General features: G+C 45.8%; 1 protein-coding gene and 1 pseudogene across 6 annotated transcripts in view; both read right to left on the bottom strand.

Annotated features, from left to right (window-relative positions):
* Positions 1-4889: 4889 nt before the first annotated feature.
* On the bottom strand, positions 4890-20985 carry LOC112917025 (large ribosomal subunit protein eL29-like; annotated as a pseudogene).
* FSTL4 (follistatin like 4) overlaps positions 15554-22822 on the bottom strand; it is a 397791-nt gene continuing 390522 nt past the window's right edge. For all 6 annotated transcript variants that reach the window (XM_072728613.1, XM_072728614.1, XM_072728608.1 and 3 more), the window contains one exon: positions 15554-21954. In XM_072728613.1, the coding sequence (XP_072584714.1) occupies positions 21252-21954 (703 nt within the window). In that variant the 3' untranslated portion in view covers positions 15554-21251. The remainder of the gene's footprint in view (positions 21955-22822) is intronic.

Here is a 22822-nt window from a genome sequence, read left to right as displayed (position 1 = left end):
CTTTTTTTATTTGCCTCTCTTCATAGTTTTTTTTTACTTATCTGTGCCTCTGATAAAGGACAATTTAGTTTAGCTTTGATGGCTCTACTTTTGTTCAACATTATGTTTTTAAGACTTAGAATACTGTGTGTAATTGTACTTCAGTTTCATTGCTGTATTCTGTTACCCGAATGTATCATGATGCTGAAAGACATTACAGTTGTTTCTGGTATTTGCTATTATAGCAAATGCTGCATGACTCGAGGAACATATGTCCTGATGCATGTAGGTGTGGGTTTTTATGGCGCATCTACCTAGAAGTAGAATTGCTGGGGCATAGGTAGGACATGTTTTCAACTTTTTAAGATAATGCCTGTTTTCCTTTTTTTTTTTTTTTTAATGCCTGTTTTCCAAAGTGCATGTACCACTATATACTCTACCAGCCATGGGCAAGCAGTCCTGTTGCTCTACTTGGTCACTATCCTTTGTTTTTATTAGCAGTTTTAATTTTTCCCTGTTAGATTGGAATGTATTGGCATCTGAAAAACATGTACATTACTTGATTTTATTTCATTGACTTGACAGCTGATGTGAATGAACATCTTTTTATGTGTTGGTTGGCTATCTGGGTCTGCTTTTTGTTCTTGTTGGAAATGCAAGAATATATATGTACTCTTATAACTTAAAAAAATTTTTTTTTATCTTGGAGGTGCCTAAGTGGCTCAGTCAGTTAAGTGTCTAACTCTTGATTTTGGCTTAGGGCATGTTCTCATGGTTGTGGGATTGGGCTCCATGCTGGGCATGAAGCCTGCTTGAGATTCTCTCTCTCCCTTTCCCCAGGGCCCCTGCTCCTAAGCTCGCTTTCTCTCCAAACAAAAACTAACACCCCCCCCCTTTTTTTAAAGATTTTTATTTATTTGAGAGAGAGAGAGTGCTTGCGCACAATTGGGGAGGCAGGTCAGAGGGAGAGGGAGAAGTAGACTCCCACTGAGTACAGAGCCCAACATGGGGCTCCATCTCAGGACCCCAGGATCGTGACCTGAGCCAAAGGCAGACACTTGACTGAGACACCCAGGCACCCCCCATAAAACCCTTTTTATCTTAATCACCCAGTGCTCATCATGACAAATGCACCCCTTGATCTGCATCACCTGTTTCACCCCCCCCCCCCCCCGCACTTGTATATATGTACCACATCTTCTTTATCCATCCATCAGTTGGTGGATGCTTGGGATTTTTGCATAATTTGGCTATTGTAGATAATGCTGCTGCAAACAATCAAGGTGCATGTATCCCTTTGAATTATTATTTTGTATTCTTTGTGTAAATACCTAGTAGTGTGATTGCCAGATCTAGGGTACTTCTAGTTTCTCCTCCTCCTCCTCCTCCTCCTCTTCCTTCTTCTTCTCCTTCTCCTTCTTCTCCTCTTTCTACTCCTTCTCCTCTACTTCCTCCTTCCTCCTTCTCCTCTACTTCTTCCTCTTCTGATATTTTAAAGAATCTCCACATGGTTTCCTAGAGTGGATGCACTAATTTGCTTTCCCAACAGTGCAAGGGTGTTCTTAGTTCTCTAAATCCTTAACAACACCCATTGTTTCTTGTGTTGTTGATTTTAGCCATTTAGCCATTGTGGTTTGGATTTGTATTTTCCTGATGAGGAGTGATGTTGAGCATCTTTTCATGTGTCTGTTGGCTCTGGATGTCTTCCTTGGAGAAATGTCTGTTCATGTCTTCTGCCCATTTTGATTAGATTATTCACTTTAGGGTGTTGAGTTTTATAGGTTCTGTATACGTTTTGGATATTCTTTATGAGATACATTATTTGCAAATATCTTTTCCCATTCCCATATGCTGCCTCTTAGTTTCATTAATTGTTTCCTTTGCTGTGCAGAAGCTTTTCATTTTGATCAAATTCCAATAGACTATTTTTTATTTTGTTTCCCTGGGCTCAGGAGACATATCTAGAAGGGAGTTGCTATGGCTGATGTCAAAGAGGTTATTGTTTATGTCCTCTGCTAGGATTTTTATGGTTTCAGGTCTCACTTTTGGTCTTTAATCCATTTTGAATTTATTTTTGTATATTGTGTCAGGAAGTGGTCCAGTTTCATTCTTCTGCATGTTGCTGTCCCATTTTTCTAACACCATTTTGTTGAAGAGACTTTTTCCCATTGGATATTCTTTCCTGCTTTGTGAAAGATTATTTGACCATATAATTGTGGGTTCATTTCTGGGCTTTCTGTTCTGTTCTGTTGATCATTGTGTCTGTTTTGCTTCCAGTAACATGCTGTTTTTGATCACTACAGCTTTGTAATACAAGTTGAAGTCCAGAACTGTGATGCCTCCAACCTTTTCTTTTTCAAGGTTGCTTTGGTTATTTGGGGTCTTTCGTGGTTCCATACAAATTTTAGGATTGCTTGTTCTAGATCTGTGAAAAGTGCTTTTGGTATTTTGATATGGATTACATTAAATGCGTAGATTGCTTTGGGTAGTACACACATTTTAATAATATTTGTTCTTCCAATTCATGAGCATGGGATGTCTTTCCACTTCTTTGCGTCCTCCAGTTTCCTTCATCATTGTTTTATAGTTTTTAGAGTACAGGTCATTCACCTCATTGTTTAGGTTTATTGCTAGGTAGCTTACTGTTTTTGGTGCACTTATAAATGGGATTGATTCCATTTCTCTTTCTGCTGCTTCATTATTGGTGTATAGAAATACAACAGATTTCTGTACATTGATTTTGTATCCTGTGACTGCACTGAATTCATTTATCAGTTCTAGCAGTTTCTGGGTGAAGTCTTACGGGTTTTCTGTATATAGTATTATGTCATCTGCAAATAATGACAGTTTTATTTCTTCCTTACCTAATTGGATACCTTTTATTTCTTTTTGTTGTCTGATGGCTGTGGCTAGGACTTCTAGTACTATGTGGAATAAAAGTGGTGAGAGTGGATATCCTTGTCTTGTTCCTGACCTAAAGGGAAAGGCTCTTAGTTTTTAGAGGATGATGTTGGCTGTGGGTTTGTAATATATGGCCTTTATTATGTTGAGGTATGTTCACTCTAAACCTACTTTGTTGAGAGTTTTTATCACAAATGGATTTGTCAGATGCATTTTCTGTGTCTCTTGAAATGGTCATATGTTTTTTTAAAAAAGATTTTATTTATTTATTCATGAGAGACTCATGAGAGGCAGAGACACAGGCAGAGGGAGAAGCAGGCTCCCTGTGGGGAGCCCAATGTGAAACTCGATGCCAGGACTCTGGGGATCACACCTTGGGCCAAAGACAGATGCTCAACCACTGTACCACCTAGGTGCTACCGGTCATATGATTCTTATTGATGTGATGTATCACAATTGATTTGTAGTGTGTTTGCACTTTTTTGAAGTGCTTTATTCAAGTTTCCTCTCTCAATTTTCTATTGGATCTGTAAGTCTTTTTATTATTGATTTTTGGGAGTTCTTTATATATTTTGAATATTAGTCATTTGTTATATGAGTAAAAAATGTCTATGATTTCATGTAAAGAGCATAACTTTTAAATTTTAATGTCACTTTTCAAGTGTATTCATGTTTTTTTGGTATCTTTTAAAAGGAATTCTTTCAAAAGATGTTCTTTATTTTCTTCTAAATGTTACTTTTAAAATGTACCTGGGAATGATTTTTTTTTTTGTATAGGGCAAGGTTTTTTCTTCTTAAGGATATCCAGTTGCCCTCATTCCATTTATTGAAAAAAGTTTATCTTTCCCTCACCAATCTGCAATCTGCAATGCTATCTCTGCTACCCCCTAAAATTTCCATATATTTATATATTTGTTTCTGATTCCTTCATTCAGTTCCACTGATCTTTGGCTAATGTTGCTCAATTTCACATTGTCTTAGTGACCATACTTTTATATTAAGTCTTGTTATTTGATAGGGAAAATCCCTCCAACCCTTTTTTTTCTTCAAGAGTTTCTTAGCTATTTGTGGCCTTTCAGACTTCTATATAAATTTTAGAATTAGCTTGTTACAATCACCTCTTGAAATTATGATTGAGATTTTAGTTATTTTGTAAATCAGTTGGGGAAATTTGATATCATTCTATTATTCAGTGTTTCAGTTTATTGACATGGTCTCTCCCCTTACTGTCTTTACTGTCTTTCATTTAGAGTTCTCTCCAGAGAAACCTTGTGTATTTTATTGATTTTATTCTTGGGTACTTTGAAAGATGCACTTGTAGAAGTATCTGGGTGACTCAGTCCTTTAAGCATGGAGTCTTGTTTTGGCTTAGGTCATGATCTTAGGGTTGTGAGATAGAGCCCTGCATCCAGCTCCATGCTGGGTGTGGAGCCTGCTTAAGATTCTCTCTCTCCCTCTCCCTCTGTCCCTCCCTGCACCTGCCTACCCCATGTACACTCTTTCTCTCTCTCTCTAAAAAAAAGAACAAAATAAAAAATGCAATTGTAAGTGGTATCTTTAAAAAAATAACTATTTTTACTGTTTGTGCTGGTATGTAGAAATATAATTGATCTTGTATAATTTTTTAATCCAGTAACATTATTAAACCCTCATAAATTTTAATAATGTGTCTTACATATTCATTTAAATTTTCTCCCTAAATGATGGTATAATCTTCTTTATTTCTTTCAGATCCTTATACCATCTATTTAATTTCTTATCCTATTAATCTGGCTAGGACCACAGTGTACAGTACTGAATTGAAGTGGCAATAGTGGGATCTTTGTCTTATTTATTATATGGAAGGATATCCAGGATATCTTGTTGTTTCTCTTCTTTTCTCTTTTCTTTTCTTCTTTTCTTTTTTCCTGCTGCAGGTTTATTTGTACAAGTAGCACAGGAGAACACTAGCCTCATGCAGACAGAAGACCAGGGGTCATACCAGTCCTCATATTGGCATATAGAAGCTTCTATACTGGAGGCTTTGTGGGGGCCTGGGAAACTCTGGGAGCTTGAGCTGCACCAGGGAAGAGGCTGGAGCTAGAATTTGAGCCTTGGCCTTGGCTTTAGCCTTTAGCCCGCAGAGTCTGAGACCCTTGGCAATGCAGGCATGAGCACATTTCCTGACCTTGGCGTAATAAATGTAGGCAAGTTGATTGAGTTTGAGTTTGTGGCTGCAAGCCTTTGAGATCTTGGGCTTGACCTCCTTGAGCTTGATGAGGCTCTTGACAGCCTCAGCACATGCACTCATGGCCTTGCTGTTGTTGGCCTGCATCTTACCAGGCTCCTCTTTTTATCATGGTTCTTGGAAAAATGTATGTTCCTCAGAAATGTGGGGTCTACTTCCTTAAGAGATTCATATCTTTGTGACTGGGGTTTCTTGATGGCATTTCTGGGCCATTTTCATGAGCGGTTGTGCATGGTGTTGTTTCTGGACTTGGCCACATCAGCACCGAAGTCCACAGATCCTGAAACGCTTAGGAAATGGAAAGAGTTGAAGAGGAACATTTTCAATGTCTTACCATGAAGAATGTGTTCTGTAGGTTATCATGTCATTTGAGAAAGTTTCTACTTTGCAAAAAGGAAACCATGAATGTGAATGAATTTAGAATTTTTTTTCAATGCTCTTACTGCATCCCTTAAAATGCTCATGTTTTTCCTCCTTTAATCTGATAGTGTAGTAAATCACATCAATCATTTTTCCTAATGTTGAATCAGCTTTGCATTTCTAGGATTAATCCAATGGGGTCATAATGCATTATTCTTTTTCGAAGATGCTGGATTCAGTTTGCTGATATTTTGTTTAGGATTTTGGTATCTATATTGTCAGTCAACAAGGCTAATGATTTTCCCTCTCTTGACTTGATCGTGTTGAGTTTTGATCTGAAAAGAGTTATCCTAGCACCACAAAATGAGTTGAGAATTATTTTGCTTTCTTTCTCTTCTTTGGATGTGTTTGTGTAAATTGGTGTTCAGTCTCCCCTAAACGTTTGTTGGCTTTCATTAGTGACACCTTCTGGGCCTCAAAGTTTTGAAATTTTTAAGATGTTGAGGTAATGGTAGTTTCCCTCAGAGCTGTGAGAAATCCTACTGAGAGGTCCTGTGTACTCTTCTTGCCCTAGCTTGCTCCAAAGGGGATCCAAAGCAAAAACCACAGTATAATATCACAACCAGGGGACTGACATTGATACGATCAAGACACAGTATTTCCATCACCACAAGGATTGCACGTTGTCCTTTTAAAGCTACTTCCAGTTTCCTCCCACCTTTGTATGCTTTTTAAATCGCTGATGACTGTTCATATGTTCTCCATTTTTGTAATTTTGCCATTTCAAGAAGGTTACACGAACAGAATCATATAGACAGTTGACAACCTCTCGGTATTGACTTTTGTGCTCAGCATAATTCTCTGGAGACTTATTTAGAATTGTTGCATGTGCCGGTAGTGTTTTCATCTATACTGCTGAGTAGAGTTTGCCAATATGGATATCCCACAGTTTGTTGAATTGTTAACCTGTTGAGGAATATCTGAGCTACTTCCAATTTTGGGCTGTTTTGAATAAAGCTGTTACGAATGTTTGTAAGTGGGTTTTTGTGTGAAGATAAGTCTTCATTTCTGTGGGAGAAATGCCCAGGAGTATAATTATTGGGTCAAATGGTAGCATATGCTGATTTTAAAAAGTGAAACTGCTCAGTTGTATCTGTACCATTTTACATCCCCCCCTGCAGTGTATGAGTGAGCCAGTTTTTCTGCATCCCCACTAACATTTGGTTGTCACTAGCTTTTACTTTAGCAGAGTAGGACTTAAGCAATCTCGTAATGTATTGTGGTGTTTCATCGTGGTTTCCATTTTGAATTCCCTTTTGGCTAACGATGCCCATATTTTCATGTGCTTGTCTACTATCTGTATATCGTCTGTGGTGAAATGTGTTAGATTTTAGAATTCATTTTCTCTGCATTTTCCAATTGCATTTGCTTACCAGTTTATTTACTATGGATTTTGAGTGTTCTTTGTGTATTCTAGATTCTAGTGTTTTGTTGGAGGGGTGGTTTGCACATGTTCTCTCCCTGTCTATAGCTTGTCTTTTCATTCTTCTAATAGTATGTTTCACACAGTAAAAGTTTGTTATTCTGAAGAGTTCTAGTTTATCATGTTTCCCTTCGTGGATCATGTTTTTGGCATCAAAAAGTCCTGAAGGTACCCCTGATTCTGATGAGTGTCTATGTTTTTTTTTTTAAAGTTTTATAGTTTTATATTCAATATTTACATCCATCATCTGTTTCTAATTAATTTTTCTGTAAGATGTGAGGTGTAAGCTGAGGTAGTTCTTCTCCTCCTCCTCCTTCCTTCTCCTGCCTTCTTCTTCATCTCTTTTCTCTCCTTTTTCTTCCTCTCTTCCTCCTCTTCCTTCTTCCTCCTCTCCTTCTCCTTTTTTCTCCTCTTCTTCTTCTTCCTCCTCCTCCTTTAGAAGTCCAATTATTATAGAATCATTTGTTGAAAAAGGCTGTCTTTCCTCTGTTGAATGACTTTTGAACCTTTGTAAAAATTCAGTGATGAGAACATTCCCAGTTACGTAGCCTCATTCTCATATCATCCAGGGTCCAGTCAGGAGGCTGAATCTGTACCATTTGAACAGCAGAAATTTATATAAAGAATCCTTAATTAATGTCAAGTGGTTAGCTAAAGAGATTTACGAGGATTTTTATGGAATCCCAAAATACCATGTGCAGAGAAGTTGCTCATACCCTCATGCAGAAGAATGGACAGTGAAAGAACTGGGGCTTAGGAAGTCACACCCCATCTCTCCACGAAGGGTAACATTCAAATCATTTCAAGGAGGGTACGGAGACTCTAGGGACACATGGCCTCCCAGTGTTGAAGATGCTTACTAGAGGCAGTGAGCCACCATTGGTTTGCTAGTTGGGGAGACAATTGCCTGAAAGGGTGTGTGGAGCTGTAGCAGAAGGGGCTGCTAAGATGTAGGAGTGTGGGCTGAGGGTGCCCATGATCCAGGTGAGGATATGGCCTGGGGCATACCTGCCAGTGCAGCTGGGCTTGTGTATGAGGGCTGCTGACATGAGTCCAGCATGTCTTTCCCACACCAGTCCTCTGCTTAAGGGAAAAGAAGTGTAAATGGATTCCAAAAGGACAGTGCCTTCTTGCCACTACTGACTCCTATTGTCCCTCAGAACTCTCTGTACATAAAGCATAACCCTGAGGCAACCAGCACAGAAGAAGTGTTTCTAGAGTTCGCTCAAGTTTCACAATGCAGAGGAAAGAACAGTGGCAAACAATAAACTGGTCACTGGTATACCAGTTTTAAGGAAAGGTGTATTAGGGCTCTTCAGAGAAACAGAACCAAGAAAATATATGTACAAATGTGGGTAGGTGTCTGTCTCTGCTTTGTCTATCTAAAGGAATGGGCTCACATGGTTGTGGAGGCTGGCGAGTTGAAAACCTGCCAGGTATGATGGCAGGCTGGAGACCCAGGAAGAGTCTGTGCTGCAGTTTGAGTCCAAAGGCAATTTGCTTGTAGACTTCTCTCTCCTTCTAAGGAGGTCCCTCTTTTCTTTTCTGTTAAAGCTTTTAACTGATTAGATGAGGCCCACCCATACTATGAAGGGTAATCTGTTTTACTCAGTATTTAAATGTTAATTTACTAACAACACAGAAACATCTAAGATAATGTTTGACAAATACCTGGGTACTCTGGCCTAGACAAGTTAACAGTAAAATTAACAATTACAGAAGGCACTTAGCCTTTCACCATTAAATATGCTGCGAGCTCTAAGTTTTTTATAGGTTCCCTTTTTCAGGCTGAGGATGCTCCTTTCTGTTACTTGATTGCTAAGAGTTTTTTGTTTTGTTTTGTTTTGTTTTGTTTTAATCATGGTCAGGTGTGGAATTTTATCAAGTTCTTTTTCTGCTTCTACTGATATATTCACATGCTTTTTCTGTTTTTACTCTGTTGATATGGTAAATTACATCGATTTTCAAATGTTAATCCAATCTTACATTTTAGGATAAATCCAACTTGATCATGATGGATGTATTATTCTATTAATATATTATTGGATTAGAATTGTTAAAATGTTGCTAAGGAGATTTGTTCTTGTTCTTGAGAGATAATTGTCTCTCTCTCTCTCTCTCTCTCTCTCTCTCTCTGTGTGTGTTTTCTTGTCTAGTTTGATACCTATATATAATGTTTGCATCATAGAATCAGTTAGGAAATGTTCTTCCCTATTTTTGGAATAATTTTTGTAGAATTGGTACCATTTCTTAAATATTTGGCAGAATGTACCAATTGAAACCATCTGGCCTAGAGTTGTCTTTGTGGAAGTTTTCCCTTTGGGAATTAATTTTCTTCACTAGATTTAGAGCTATACAGGTAGCCTATTTCTTCTTGGGTGAACTTTGGTTGCTTGTCCTTTTTGACTAGAGTGAGAGTTTGAAGACCTAAATGTAAATTTATATCAATATTTCCAATATGTATTTGAGTTAATAGGGTTTTTCATGAATTTTTTTGAAATAACACTTTTATCTTTCTTCTTTTGTGTTAACATCAACCCTGTGCAAGTTTTTTTTTTCTTTTACAAGATTTGTTTATTTATTTTAGAAAGAAAGAGAGAGCACAAGTGGGAGGGGCAGAGGAAGAAGAAAAAGAGAGAATCTGAAGCAGACTCTGTCCTGAGTGGAGCCTGATGTGGGCTAGATCTCACAACCCTGAGATTATTACCTGAGCTGAAACCAAGAGTCGGATGCCCAAATGACTCTGCCACCAGGGGCCCCCCTGTGAAAGATTTTAATGTTGTTCACTGATGTTATGCTTTCAGCTGCATGTGGATACATGAGGGACTGAACTTCCTGACTTGTGGTTGGATATGTCCCCATGACATAGTTCAGACCAGTGACTTGTAAGGAGAAATAATGTATTTTTCACTTCTACACTAGATTACTTAATGGATGATTCTGGCATCAATTCCCTTTTTCCCAGCACCAGCAATTGTGGCAATGTATTGGGATAGAGTTTTTATCAGCCTTGGTTCTTGAGAAACTATAGTGAACAGAGCATTCTGACAACCTCACCTTGGATGTATGGCATGTGGAAGAAATAAATTTTGCTGTTTGAGGCCACCGAGGGTGTGAAGTTGATTGTTATTGCAGCAAAATCTCCTTTCTTGATGGATACTGTTTCTTATTAGCTTTATCCTGATAAATACATATACATGAGTTAGTTTCAGGATAACAGTACAAATAATAGTAATAATAATATATCATTATTATAATAGATACAGTACATATACCATTCTAATAATATTATTAGTACTAAAACTGAGGCTTAATATATATATATATATATATATATATATTTTTTTTTTTTTTTTTGCACTTCTTTTAGCTCTTAGTATGACACTCCTCCTTCTAGGGATGAGCAGTACACTGTGCCCAAGTACCTTGAAATGATGATTTTCTTTTTGGGGTGTCTCCTGTTTTGTATATTGCTGAGACTTTTTTTTTTTTTTAAGATTTTATTTATTTATTCATGAGAGACACACACAGAGAGAGGCAGAGACACAGGCAGAGAGAGAAGCAGGCTCCACACAGGGAAGTCCATGTGGGACTCGATCCGGAACTCCAGGACCACGCCCTGGGCCGAAGGCAGGCACTAAACCTCTGAGCCATCCAGGGATCCTCCTATAGCTGAAACTTTTCTTTTTCTTTTTTTGCTGAGACATTTTTAAACTGCATTTGAGGCTTAAGGTTTTCTTTAAAGATTTATTTATTTTTTGTTTGAGGGAGAGAGAGAGAGAGTAAGGAGGAGGGGCATAGGGAGAGAGAGAGAATCTCAGACTTCCTAGCTGGGTGCAGAGCCTGCCTTGGGACTTGATCCCACAACCCTGAGATCATGACCTGAGCAGAAATCCAGAGTTGGATGCTTAACCAACTGAGCTGCCCAGGCACCCAAGCCTTACGATTTTTGAGTCACATGGGTGGTTTGAGTGTGGTCTGTGGATGTGATTACCAGCTCTCAGGGTCCCCCCCCCTCCCTGTGCTAAGGCAGTTTTCCTCCCAGCTCCCTGGGGCTGGTGCAGAGACCAGCCAGTAGACCTCTAGGTCACCCTTGGCCCAGGATGTAGCCCTCTGAAGCCCCAGCCCCTGTGGGAGGTGGGCTCCCGTCAGGCTCCCCGCTGGAGTCGGTGCCCACGTGCCCACCAGGCTGTGGAAGGAAAGCTGGAGTTGGGCCGGAGAGATGCGTGCTCTGGGGAAGCTGGTGGCCTCGCGGCCCTGCTCCTCGTGGGTTCTCTCTCTCTTCTCACCTCCTCATTATCCAAGAAGGTGTTCTCTTTAAACACATTTTCTCTCCTGCATTATTTTATTTTATTTTTTTTCTCTCCTGCACTTTTAATGCTAGATTTGTTGGGGGTCATCGGATCTGCCATGTGCTGGGGGAGGGAAGCTGACCCTGGTTTCTGAGGAGGGAGACCATGAGGCGTTTCTCTGCGACGCCATCACCCTCCCACCCTCACCGCCTCTGCGATCTTCCTCCTGAGGCGTGGGACGGAGTGGGCACCCTCGGCCCTGTGTCAGCGGCCACTCCTGGCAGACAGGTCTCCATCCCGGGGGTCCCTAGTCCCCCAGGGTGCGGGTCCTCCTGGGTCTTGCCGGCCCCACGGGGCGAGAGGGCCTGGGAGGCTGCCCCTGCTCGCACCTGTGCACCTCCCAAGTGGGTGTCAGTGTTCCCTGTTCCTCCTAATCCAGAACGGACGCACTCAGCTTGCTGTCAAGATTTTAGAAAATAAAAACAATAAACAAATGTATAGAAACCCTCCCAACAACCCAGGTCTGCTTATGATCCCAGAATTCAGTGGGGACCGCCTGGGCCCGGGGGCTGCTGCCCCTCCCTAGCATCCTTTGACAGAAATGTGAGTGTACAGCGTGAGTGTCCTGATCCTGAAACAGGGTCAGTGTGGCCACCCAGCAAGGTGTGAGCAAGCCGAGGCCCCTGGGGCCTTCCGAAACGTGCTCAGTGTGAGCACAGGGCGGCGGCTCCTTCCAGGGTCGCCGGGCCTTTCTGGGAGTCCGGCTCTCTCTCCTGTGCCCTCGGGATGCCCAGAGGCTCCCTGTTACCCGGCCGTCTGGAGGGGCGCGGTCTGCCCACTGCCCGCGGTGTGGGTCCTGTTGGTCGTCCCTCCGCATCCCTCCCTGGCCACTCGCTGCCGCCCAGCACCTCTTGTCCACTGACTGCGTTTCACGGGGGCGTGAGGCTCTGGCCTGAGGAGAGGGCCAGTGGCCGTGGGAGAAGGGCGAGCGGAGGAAGCAAGCTCATTTTCTTTGGGTAGACAAGGTGATAACTTTGTACACGTAAGGTGCTAACCATCTGGACTTAATAATACAATGTGCTATTTATTGCATAAAATAACATTTAATTTTTCCAACTTTGATAATACTTTGAGATGCAGGCATAGCCAGGCCTGGCTAAGAACTACAGCTCCAGGGCCATCTGCTCGCTACCCTCCAGTTTTCTCTCATGACCCACTGGCCCCTGCCTATTGGGGTATTTGGACCCAAACCTGTCCCGATCTTTCCTCTCAGCCCCCCTGGGGCCTGCCTGTGCCTTATTTCTCAGATCCCTATTTCCTGTGTGGATATTCCCCTTTCTCCAGAAGCCCATTCTCTATCCTTGTCTGGGTATGTCCCCGTCTCACTACGTGCAGTCCTGGCTTATTTGGGCACCTCATTTCACTTGTCTCCTGCCCCTGAACCCCCTGATAGGAGCTCCTCTCTGGTCCTCACAGTCGCAGGGCTCCTAGGACAGGATCTGGACCATGTCAACCTCTGCCTGCCTCCTTTAGGGGGATCTGTTTTCTCTTTCTTTCCTCTGATAGCTCTTGGTGACGCCCTGTGGACACCTTCCTCTTGAGCAGAGTAGGGTGATCCCAGCTTCAGGAATCTGGGTCCTGGATGCACATTCACTGTATGGCAGCTTCTCTCTTCGCTTCTTCCATGTAGCATGGGCAGCCTGAGCATCCAGGGCTGTGGCTGCAGATGTCTCCAGAGCGCAAAGGATGCTGTCTCTCCCATAGCCACATGGTGCCGGCCATGCTGCCCCTTCACCAAGCCTCCCGTCATGTGGTTGTCCTGCTTGTGCTGCCAGAATTCTTGCTGTTCTCTCCTGGGTCAGCCCTTTATTTTTGTTGTTTCTGTTGGCAGGCAGGCCCTCACGCTGCTATTGCTCACTTGGGCCTTCCCAGTGACTCCCACTTCACGTCATCCAGAAATGGATGGACTTCATGCCAAGTCCACTTGCTTGCATGTCCCATCATGGATTCTGTGTGTCAGCGGTTCTTCTTGGGTCCATTTGGTTCTTGCAGACCGTGGGCTCCACGTGGGCAGGCCATGGGTTCAGAGATGGTGTTTGGAAAATGGTGGTTGAACAAGAGAGTGGCCACATGGTGAAGGCCGTCCGGTGTGCTGGTTGTGGGCAGAGCCAAGGAGTTGGTCCTCCCCCGAGGCCTCCCGAGGGCTGCGCGGGGTGGGTGCACATGTGTACAGAGATATGTATCTCTGAGCAGGCCTTTCTCCCAGCCTGCTCCGGAGGGAGTGGCTGGATCACAGTATAGGATGGAAAGTTCTGCTACCTGTCTGTGGTGGGTCCTGTTGGGGGCTGCACCTTGGCCACCCCCCGCCCCCACCCCCGGCTGGCCTGGGGCTAGAAAGCAGAAAGGACATAACCAGAGTGTGCGTGGTGATGAGCCTGGTCTCTGTGGGCAGCGAGAAGCTGACGACCGCTGTCTGCTCTCTACCCAGAGTTTTGGGCTTTTAATCATGGGCATTTCCTCTTGCTTGAACCCCAAATCTTGAGGGCTATTCTGGGCAGTTGGCTTTCCTGAGGAGGCAGTTAAAGCAGAGCAAGGTCCCTCCCACATGTGGGCTGTACCCCTAGGCGGTGTGTGGGGTAGTGAGGCTGGAGCTGCGCCTCTGACTTGTGTCGTGTGGGTACTGCAGGTGGCAGGTTTCATGGTTAAGAGCACGTGTCTTGGCCATGTAGACTTGAATTTGAATCTGGCTCTATTGCTCTGAGCTTTCATTTCCTCCTCTGAATTGGAGATCACACCAACAGCTACCTTGTTTGGATAATGGTAAGGTTTATTTATTTTTATTTTTTAAAGATTTTATTTATTTATTTGTGAGAGACACACACACAGAGAGAGAGAGAGAGAGAGAGAGAGGCAGAGACACAGGCAGAGGGAGAAGCAGGCTCCGCGCAGGGAGCCTGATGCAGGACTCGATCCTGGGACTCCAGGATCACGCACTGGGCAAAAGGCAGACATTCAACCACTGAGCCACCCAGGAGTCCCCAGGTTTATTTTTTTTAATTTAATTTTTATTTTTTTTAAAGATTTTATTTATTTATGAGAGACACAGAGAGAGAGGCAGAGACATAGGCAGAGGGAGAAGCAGGCTCCATGCAGGGAGCCTGATGTGGGACTTGATCCCAGGACCCCAGGATCATGCCCTGAGTCAAAGGCAGACGCTCAACTGCTAAGACACCCAGGCGTCCCAACAGTAAGGTTTCAAACTTGTTCTTATTAAGTGTTCATTGCAGCACCTGGCACATAACAGAGCATTCCTCCAAGAAAGAGGAGGAGCCGCATCTTGTTTATGTCATTGTGATGATTAATTTTAGTGCCAACTTGGCTGAATCATGGTGCCTAGAGAGATATTTGGTTAAATGCTCTTCTGGGTGCTTCTGTGAAAGGAGTTTTTGTCAGTGAGATTACCACTTAAATCAGTAGACTTGGAATAAAGCAGATACCCACCATGGTGTGGGTGGGCCTCATCTAATCAGTGGAAAGGCTTAAGAAAAAAAGACTGACCTCCTTGGAAGAATTTAGCTAACAAATTGCCTTTGGACTCAAACTACAAACCTTTCCTGGGTCTCCAGCTATCAGCCTACCCTGTAGACTTTGGACTTGCTGTCGTCCATAATTGCATGAACTAATTCCTTAAAATCTCCCTCTTCTCCCCACTTAACGCACATGCACATGCACACACACACACAGGCACACACTCTATTGGTTCCATTTCTCTGGAGAATCTGCACTAATAGTCATGGTGCCATGGACATGAAGCTCACCAAGGTCAAGGATTGTGTCTGCTTCATGCAGCCCTCTATCCCCCACACCTTGCACGGTGCTCACACATAGTAGGTGTGCCACACTGGTAACCTGGTGATTACTGAGCACTTTATACGTTCTGCAACTTAGCTGGATGGTCTGCCCTGACAAGAATAAAGAGTCACTGGAGTTATGCATCGGTTAGAGCTGGTGCTAGTTAGAGCGTGGTGAATTGTAAGCATCGACCAGGATAGGGGAAGAGAAGTTTTGAACCAGATGTTGGTTGTACATGTTGGGAGCTGAAACTTCAACATGAGGGAAGGGAGTTCTGGGGTCAGATGCTTACCTTTGTCCACAGCTCTTTGGAGCAGGCAAGAGGAGAGGCCACTTCCCTTTGCCCTTCGAGAACCTGCAGGATGATGGAGAATGAGAAGAAGCACCTGCGTGCTTAATCCTTTCTCACTTAATCCTTTCTCACTTTACCAACTGCACACAGACTGGCAGGAACCGAAGTTCACTTTTCTCAAATTTTATTGTAAAATCCTCAGAAAAAGAGCATTTACAATGACAATACGATAATTTGTGAATTGTCTTCATATCAAGTGGTACTGCAATTACACGGTGTGTTCAATACTGTGCAATACATCAAAGTAAACATAAACTTATTTCAAATGCCACATACAGTTACTGTGTTGGTACAAATTTCTACTAAAGTTGATGTATTAAAAATAATTTATATATATTTTATAAAGAAAAATTCACATGTATAGTAATTACAGGAGGCCTTTTGAGAAATACTGGTGATTACAGAAAATATATTTTGGTGTCTACACAACAGCTCAAAATAATGTATCTGCCTTGAAATAAGAAATCTGAAAGAATTCTGAGGCAGGAGAGGAGAATCTTAACAGGATGAAGGATGTGCCTGTGACTTTGTATCTTGAGGGCCATTCTGCTATCCTAGAGCATGAAACAGTGTGTGTGATCACTCCAGCCACATGCCACGCCCACTGCCATCTGATATCACTTTATGTGGCCTTCAGAAAGTGTGACACGCAGTAGGGAGAACAGTGGGTGTGATGGGGCCAGGCCAGGCATGGGGGCTGGCCAGCGAAAGGAGCCAGCCTGGGTGTGCCGTGGGGTGTGGGATGGCAGCTTATGGACCTGTTATCCCGCACCTCTTTGAAGCAGCTAGAGTAGCAAGGGACCCGCAATTCTTAAGCCTGTTGCAGATGTCACCCTGGGGAGTGGACAAAGGTTTAGATTTAGGGAAATTTTCTCATGCAAGAGCACTCGGGCCCCATGGTCAGCCAAGACTAGTTGCCCTTCCTCAGAAACGAAGCTTCAGTCTTGAAGAGTGTATCCTTAAGAACTGCGATCCTGTCATGGTAACATGTGGTGAGGTCACCATGCTTGGGGTACGTGCGAGGCAATAGTTATTGCTTTGTGGAGTGCAGGCTAACCCTTCTAGAGCCCTCTAGGATATGGCTCACATTCTCTAGAGCCACAGAAGAAAGAGATATTTCCACATTAGTCAAGACGAGCTTGGAAAGAGGGGTGTGTGAATTGTGGGTTTGTCCAAGAACAATAATAAAAAGTACACGGTCAACACTCGCTGCTGGCTAATGAAGCCTTGCTGTCAGTTTTGGAGGCCAATCCCTTCTCTCCCCATATTTCCATAATTTCACACATTGTGTTTGCTTAAATCCCTATTGCTGCCCACAGCTCCAAAGAAGGCGTGAGTCCATGTTTGTTGGGCTCCTGGTGTCAACAGTGTGGCTGGTGCCTAAAGCCTGCAGACTCCCAGTAGATGCTCACATTCTCAAGTGACCTGGCAGGTAATCTGGTGTAGACAAAAGCAGGAAGTGGCTTACACTCCACCAGGGTTTTGGGGTCTTGTAGTCACATCTTGACGACAGGCACCGTGTATTTTCTCCTTTGAATCTTCTAAGCCTCTCCCTGTTTTATAATCTCTACAATTTGGGAGAGAAACCACAGCAGCTTGTGACTTTATTGAACAAAACTGCTCTGCCTACATGCTAGTCTGGGAGCAAACTGAAGCCAAGAGCTATGAGTGACTTCTTATTTGGACTTCAAAGCAAGGTAGTGGCATAGGTCAAGGCCACTGGGAGGGCTGGTGCGACAGCAGGTCAGTTGCCCCTCACATCGTAGGAGCTGTGGCACGGTTCATGCGCAGGAGGCCTGAGGCATAGGAGGGGAGCCAGAAATGCAGACAGTAAACTGGGAATGAGAGAGGTATCGCTCGGGCCCCCTAAGGAAGGAGGCTTGGTGTGTGTGGGGGGACAGGTGGCGGTCGTCACTATCTATATTCCTGTCCAACGGTTTCTGTTGACAGCAATCCACTTCCCTGATGATTGTGAGTTGGCTCTGGTCTTGGTCACCTCTCTTGGAAGGGCTGTGAACTAGGGCATGGGGGGTCATGATTCTGGGTAGAAAAGGGCCATGTCCCTGTGGGTTCTGACTGTACTTGGAGAAAGATGTGGGGTTCTGGGTGGGGGCACCAAAAGACTTCATGTCAGCATTATCATCAGCCTCTGTCACCGCTGGGCTCCCTGGGTGGGGGTGGCTTTCAGAGGAGCGGGGTGCAGGGAGGAGAAGGTGAGGTAGATCGGTATGTGTGAGGGAGGGGGTGGGAGTGGCATCAGTAATCTGGAGGCTTCCTTCCAGAGGGGAGGACCTGAGACAGAGTTGTGGGATGTGGTGATGAAGATGGTTCAGCGTCTGCAGTATTTGAAGGAGGCACACAGTGAGAAATGAGTGGATGACATCGTAAGCCCCTGGTAGAAAAATATATCCAGAATGGATCTGTTTCATGTCTCCAATCTGGATTCTCCTTTAGTTCACAGGTTATTGGTCAACAGAAGAGAAGTTGTGGCCGCACAAAGCCAACTTCTTCGGGCTGCTCTCCTAAAGGAAGTCTCAGCAGTTAGGTTGGCCAGGGCAGCAGGCTGGTCTCTGCTTTATTTGGGGTTGAGAGCTGTCCTCCGGGCCCTACCTGGAGCTGGGAGCCCTTGTCTGCACAGAGGAGCAGAAGGGAAGGAGATGGCTGGGGTGCAGTGGGGTGGAGATTGTAAGGGCTGAGTTTCTGTCTTTGCTCATGATGCCTCTAGATCCAAGTTCCTGGAGCTTGGTATTAGTGGTTGGCTCCAGCCAGATTTCACTGGGCTCTTCCAGCTACTTCAGGGGCTCAGGGAAGGTAGTAGGATCCTCTAGTGACTGGGAGACTTTGGGAAGAAGCCTAGGCCAGCCCCAGGTGGGGTTTCTGGGGGGAGGATAGTGGGATTTAAAAGGTGTTTGCTCCACACCCAAGCCTCCCATGCAGAAAGTCCATGCAGTTGCCTGGAAACTGACCAATCCTTCTTACCACCATCAATCTGTAGAGGGCTGGGTGGGCTTTTTACACCCAGAGGCTCCATGTGGGGTTCTGCTCATGTGGGCAGAAGGAGCATGCACACTTCTGTTTCCAGTCTTTAATGTCAGCAAAGGTGTCGATTATTTGAGTTGTTACAGGAAAAAAATATACTATGTTAAATTTTTCTGAAATTAATTTTACTTCAAAATTTAGCAATTTTGAAATAGTTCATTATGAAAGTGGCTTTCTTATGTAAGATGAATGCTTCTGTAGTGTGACATATTATTAGTCGTTAGCTGATCTGTGTTCAGCAAAAGGATTCTTGGTGGGATCGGCTGCAAGGCTCACCTACTGTGGTAGTTTCTTACACCTGTGACTTTCACAAAGTGTTCCAGGGAGCCTCTTCTGGGGCTGGAAGGGGCAGGGGGCAACCTGGCCAGCCCTTCGCCTGCCTCCCACCCCAGCAGTTTTGTTGGTTGCCCTGCAGAAAAAGCATGTACTCTCTTGCCTTTGTGACTTTACAGATTTCACAGTTTTCAAGTCTGCATTTCCCTGCTCCGATTCAGTAGCGTGCAGAACCCCGGCCGTGGCCCTGAGCCAGCATCTCTGGTAAACCACACAGTGAGTTAGCGAGAGGCAGAGACATTTTTCAGACACTTAGAAACGCAAGGAATGGGGCAAAGCAATGGCTGCCACAGAGTCACTCCCAGTGCAAAAGGCCAGTGAGGATTGGATGGGTCTTTGATTTTTCAAACCCTGTGACCCAGAGGGGCTAATGCTTTGGCCTGGCAGTTGTTAGGCTCTTCCTCAGGTAGGCTCGGAGACTTTTTTTTCTGCCAGGGGCTGCCAACATGTGGATTTTTCCAAAGGGAGAAGTTGATGAAAGTTGGAGAATTTCTGTGATATAAGTGGGAGTTTGGAAGTGAATGTGTCAAAAACACTGAGAGAGGAATAAAAAGAAAGGGTGAGTGGTGTTGCCCGTCCATCCCAGCTCTTGTGAGACTGAGTATGTGGCTTTTGAAGTCCATTCCCCTCACCTGTAGCTCCATATTTTACCTGTACCCAAATCTGAAGTATGCCATGTGCACATCTGGACAGGCTCTTGGGAGCTGGAGGGGTTGAGTGTTTGGTGAACCAAGACACATGGGACATGCCAGGAGACTAGATGATTTCAGGAAATCGGGGCAGGTGGTGGGGAGGCCGGGTGGGGCTGGGCAGTCAGGTGAGTCTGAAAGGGAGCTGTGCATATATAGAGCAAGGCAGGCTCTCCGTCTTCCATCTTCTCCTCCACGGGGCTGGTGATCGGCGGCACAGGAAAAGCATGGCCATTTTGCCAGGTGAAGGGAGCTACGCTGGCTGAGGTGTCTGGGAAGGGACCACCTCTTCCACCTTCAGGGGGCTTGAAATATGATCATTTAAGCCAGAAAGCACGCAAGTGTGTTTTGGCTGCTGCAGTGAGGAGGAAGGAAAGGGGGTTTTGGGACCCAGAGAAGCCTCTTTGTGGCTGACATTCTCTAACACGGGCTGTCTTCCCTGGGCTGGCTGGGTTATAGTTCCTTGGTGCCTCCCTGCTAGCCCGGCAGAGTCTGAGACACTGGGGATCATGCAGCACTGCCAGCCTGTATCCTTCTCCCTACCCACCCCCGGCATCCTTCTGAGTGTGGGTTTTGCAGTGTGTTACTAGGGATAGAAGGGCCCACATATAAGAGAATCCTGAACTGTACTATCTGTGCCATGTTGATGGAAGGACTGGAGTCCTAGAGCTGAGTGTGAGGGCCACAGGCAGAAAAGAAAAGGATTTTTAAAACAGCCTACAGAACCCACCTGGACCCTACAGGTGTCTTTGGGGTGTCTGTTGCACCTGGAGGTCACTGTTCTGTAGGCCACCCCCACTCTGCTTGGCAAGCCCGGTCTGCCCTGAAGCTGGAGTCCTGGGCCTGGCTAATCAAACCTCCCCCTTCAGTGATAAAAAGCAGGCACGCGGGGTGTGTCCTGGTCTCTTTGCATCCCAACCTGGAACAAAGTCTTTGCCAAGGTGGTAGCCAGATCTGCGCTTGGGGCGTCCATGGTGTGGAGGGTCCACTATTCTTGGATGATCGTTGTTCTTTCTGGCTGTGGGATGTTGGGGTGGTAACCCTTAGAGACTTGGCCTAAGGCAGGGAGGAATAGAGCTGGACAGCGGAGAGCATCTTTCTGCTTACTAGCATTTCAGATTATAAAAAATTATCTTTTAATCAAAATTTCCAAAATAAAGTAAGTGATTTCCCCATCCCCCAAGATGCAAGAAGTCTTGTCGGCTCTCCCGCAGGCTGACACCAAGTCACATGGAAAGAAAAGCACGAAGCAGCTGTGCAGAGAAGAGAGGGTTCAGGACGCGGGCAGATGTGGCTCTCATGCCTGGAGCCGCAGCCCTGCTCCCGGGAGCCTGTTTCTGGGCCGGCCTTCGGGCCGCTTGTCAGGGCGAAGTCTGGCCGGACCCGGCGGTGAGGGGCAATGAGTGCATGAAGGCAACCGACAGAAGTGTCAGCCCGGAAAGCCGGAGCTCTGGTTCCACGGCGTCCCCAGGTGACATGGTGTGGAGCTGGGCACAGACATGATTCCTTTACACAGCAGCATGTGTTCTCACCGTAGCTCAAGGCATAAATCATACTTCCCAATGAAAATCCCCAATCTGGTTAGCAGCGCATACCTTATACTAGGAAACTTGCAGGGAGACCAGTGTTGAACCACAAAGCGAATACAGGTTTTGCTTTTGTCTGTAAAAATGTACAGGGCGCCTGCTTGGGGCTGCGGAGTGAGGACTAGGAGCTCGGGGCCTGGGCTCTGCGCCGGGCGCCTTCATACCTCGCCCACCCACACGGCCGTGGTCCCCCGCCTTACACCCGACACCTCGCAGTGCAGGGTGCTTTGCCTCCCGTTGATGAGAAACAGTGACTCCTGGGCGGGCGTGAGGAGGTACTGCCCGAAGAGCCCGCTGTCCCTCACGATCCTGCGGGGCCCCCACCAAGGCTGGGCCGGGCCCACGGGCGGCTCCTGTAAGTTCTTCAGGGCGCCCATCTGCCCCGTGGACAGCTCCAGGAACAGCAGGTCTGGCTCCATGTCCGCACTGGCATAGACATAATACTGATTGCCCTGCGTGAAGGAGGGCTGGAAGGCCACGTCCGAGATGCCCTGGCTCAGTGGCAGGCTGTAGAGGGTCTGGATGTGGCCCTGCAGCGTGATCTCCTGCACATGCAGCTGGGGGCTGCTGGGGGCGGCACTGACCACGAAGCGCCCATCGGGGGACACATGGGGGGTGCCAGTCACATCGCCGTTGGGGCCCACCACGGAGTCTGTGACGCTGTCGAGCAGCAGCTGGGCCGTGGTGGCTGCGGGGCTGTCCTCCCGGCACTGGATGAAGAAGTAGCCGCCCAGGTGGCTGTGGGCCATGGCTCGTGGCACGCAGCCATGGCTCTGGAGGCTGATGGTCTTGAGGAGCACCAGTGTTTCCAGATCAACTTTGTGCACCGCGGGGTCCGACTTGTTGAAGATGAAGCCGAACCTGCCGAGGGAAGGTCTGAGGTCAGAGGTGGGCAGGGCATCTGTCATTCGCCTACAGGATTGCATTTTTTCCCTTCCCTGGACTGTAATCCTTCAGTGATCTAATAGCTTCTTAATTACATGTACCATCCTGCGGGGCATGGCTTCTTCCCTGATTCATCTATGATGTCAAACCAAAAGCAGTTGAATTACAAATGCTCCTGGATTTATGCTTTCATCTCCAGCAGTGGTAAAGAAGGAGCATGGAAGTGCCCTCCACAGCTTCTCCCTCTGGGGTGTCTTCAGATCCGCCTCCCTGAGGAGGTGCCAGCTGGGAAGCAGGGGCCCAAGCCTGGTGGGAAATGCCAGGAGCCCTGATTGCCTGCTGGGAGGATCAGCAGAGGCGAGGGCTCTGCGGCTGTTCCCTGGACTAAATACAGAGTCAGAATGTGAGCAGCCAGTGGGAGCCAATGAGGACACACTTCCCAGGGGGAGCCCTGTGGAGGGGCAGCCTCTCTTGGGGCCCTGTTTACTAGGCATGTGGGCCGAATCGCCTGCTGCAGGGCGGGCAGCAGACAGCTTTTACCTCTGCAGTCAGACGGCCACAGGCCACGGCGTCACTGCACTGCCCTGCCAGCTGCAGAGCCGGGCTTGCGCTGGAGCCTCTGAGACACGAAAAGAGGGCCGTTCCTTCTGAGGGTTGTCAGGAGGACTGGATCAAACAGGGAGCTGGAGGGGAAGGGCTCAGTAGGTGGTAGCTGCTCACATCTGGACTCGGTGAAAGTCTGCTTTGGAGGCGAGTTGTGAGCTGCAGGGAGACCTGACTCCAGGCAGGATCTGGCTTTGATTTGAGAGCCTCTGCCTAAATCCCTGGCTCAGGGGTGCCTTTC

The sequence above is a fragment of the Vulpes vulpes genome, chromosome 12, assembly GCF_048418805.1.
Source record: "Vulpes vulpes isolate BD-2025 chromosome 12, VulVul3, whole genome shotgun sequence".
NCBI lineage: Eukaryota > Metazoa > Chordata > Mammalia > Carnivora > Canidae > Vulpes > Vulpes vulpes.
Note: the sequence above shows the minus strand (reverse complement) of the source record. Positions and strands in the feature narration are given on the sequence as shown.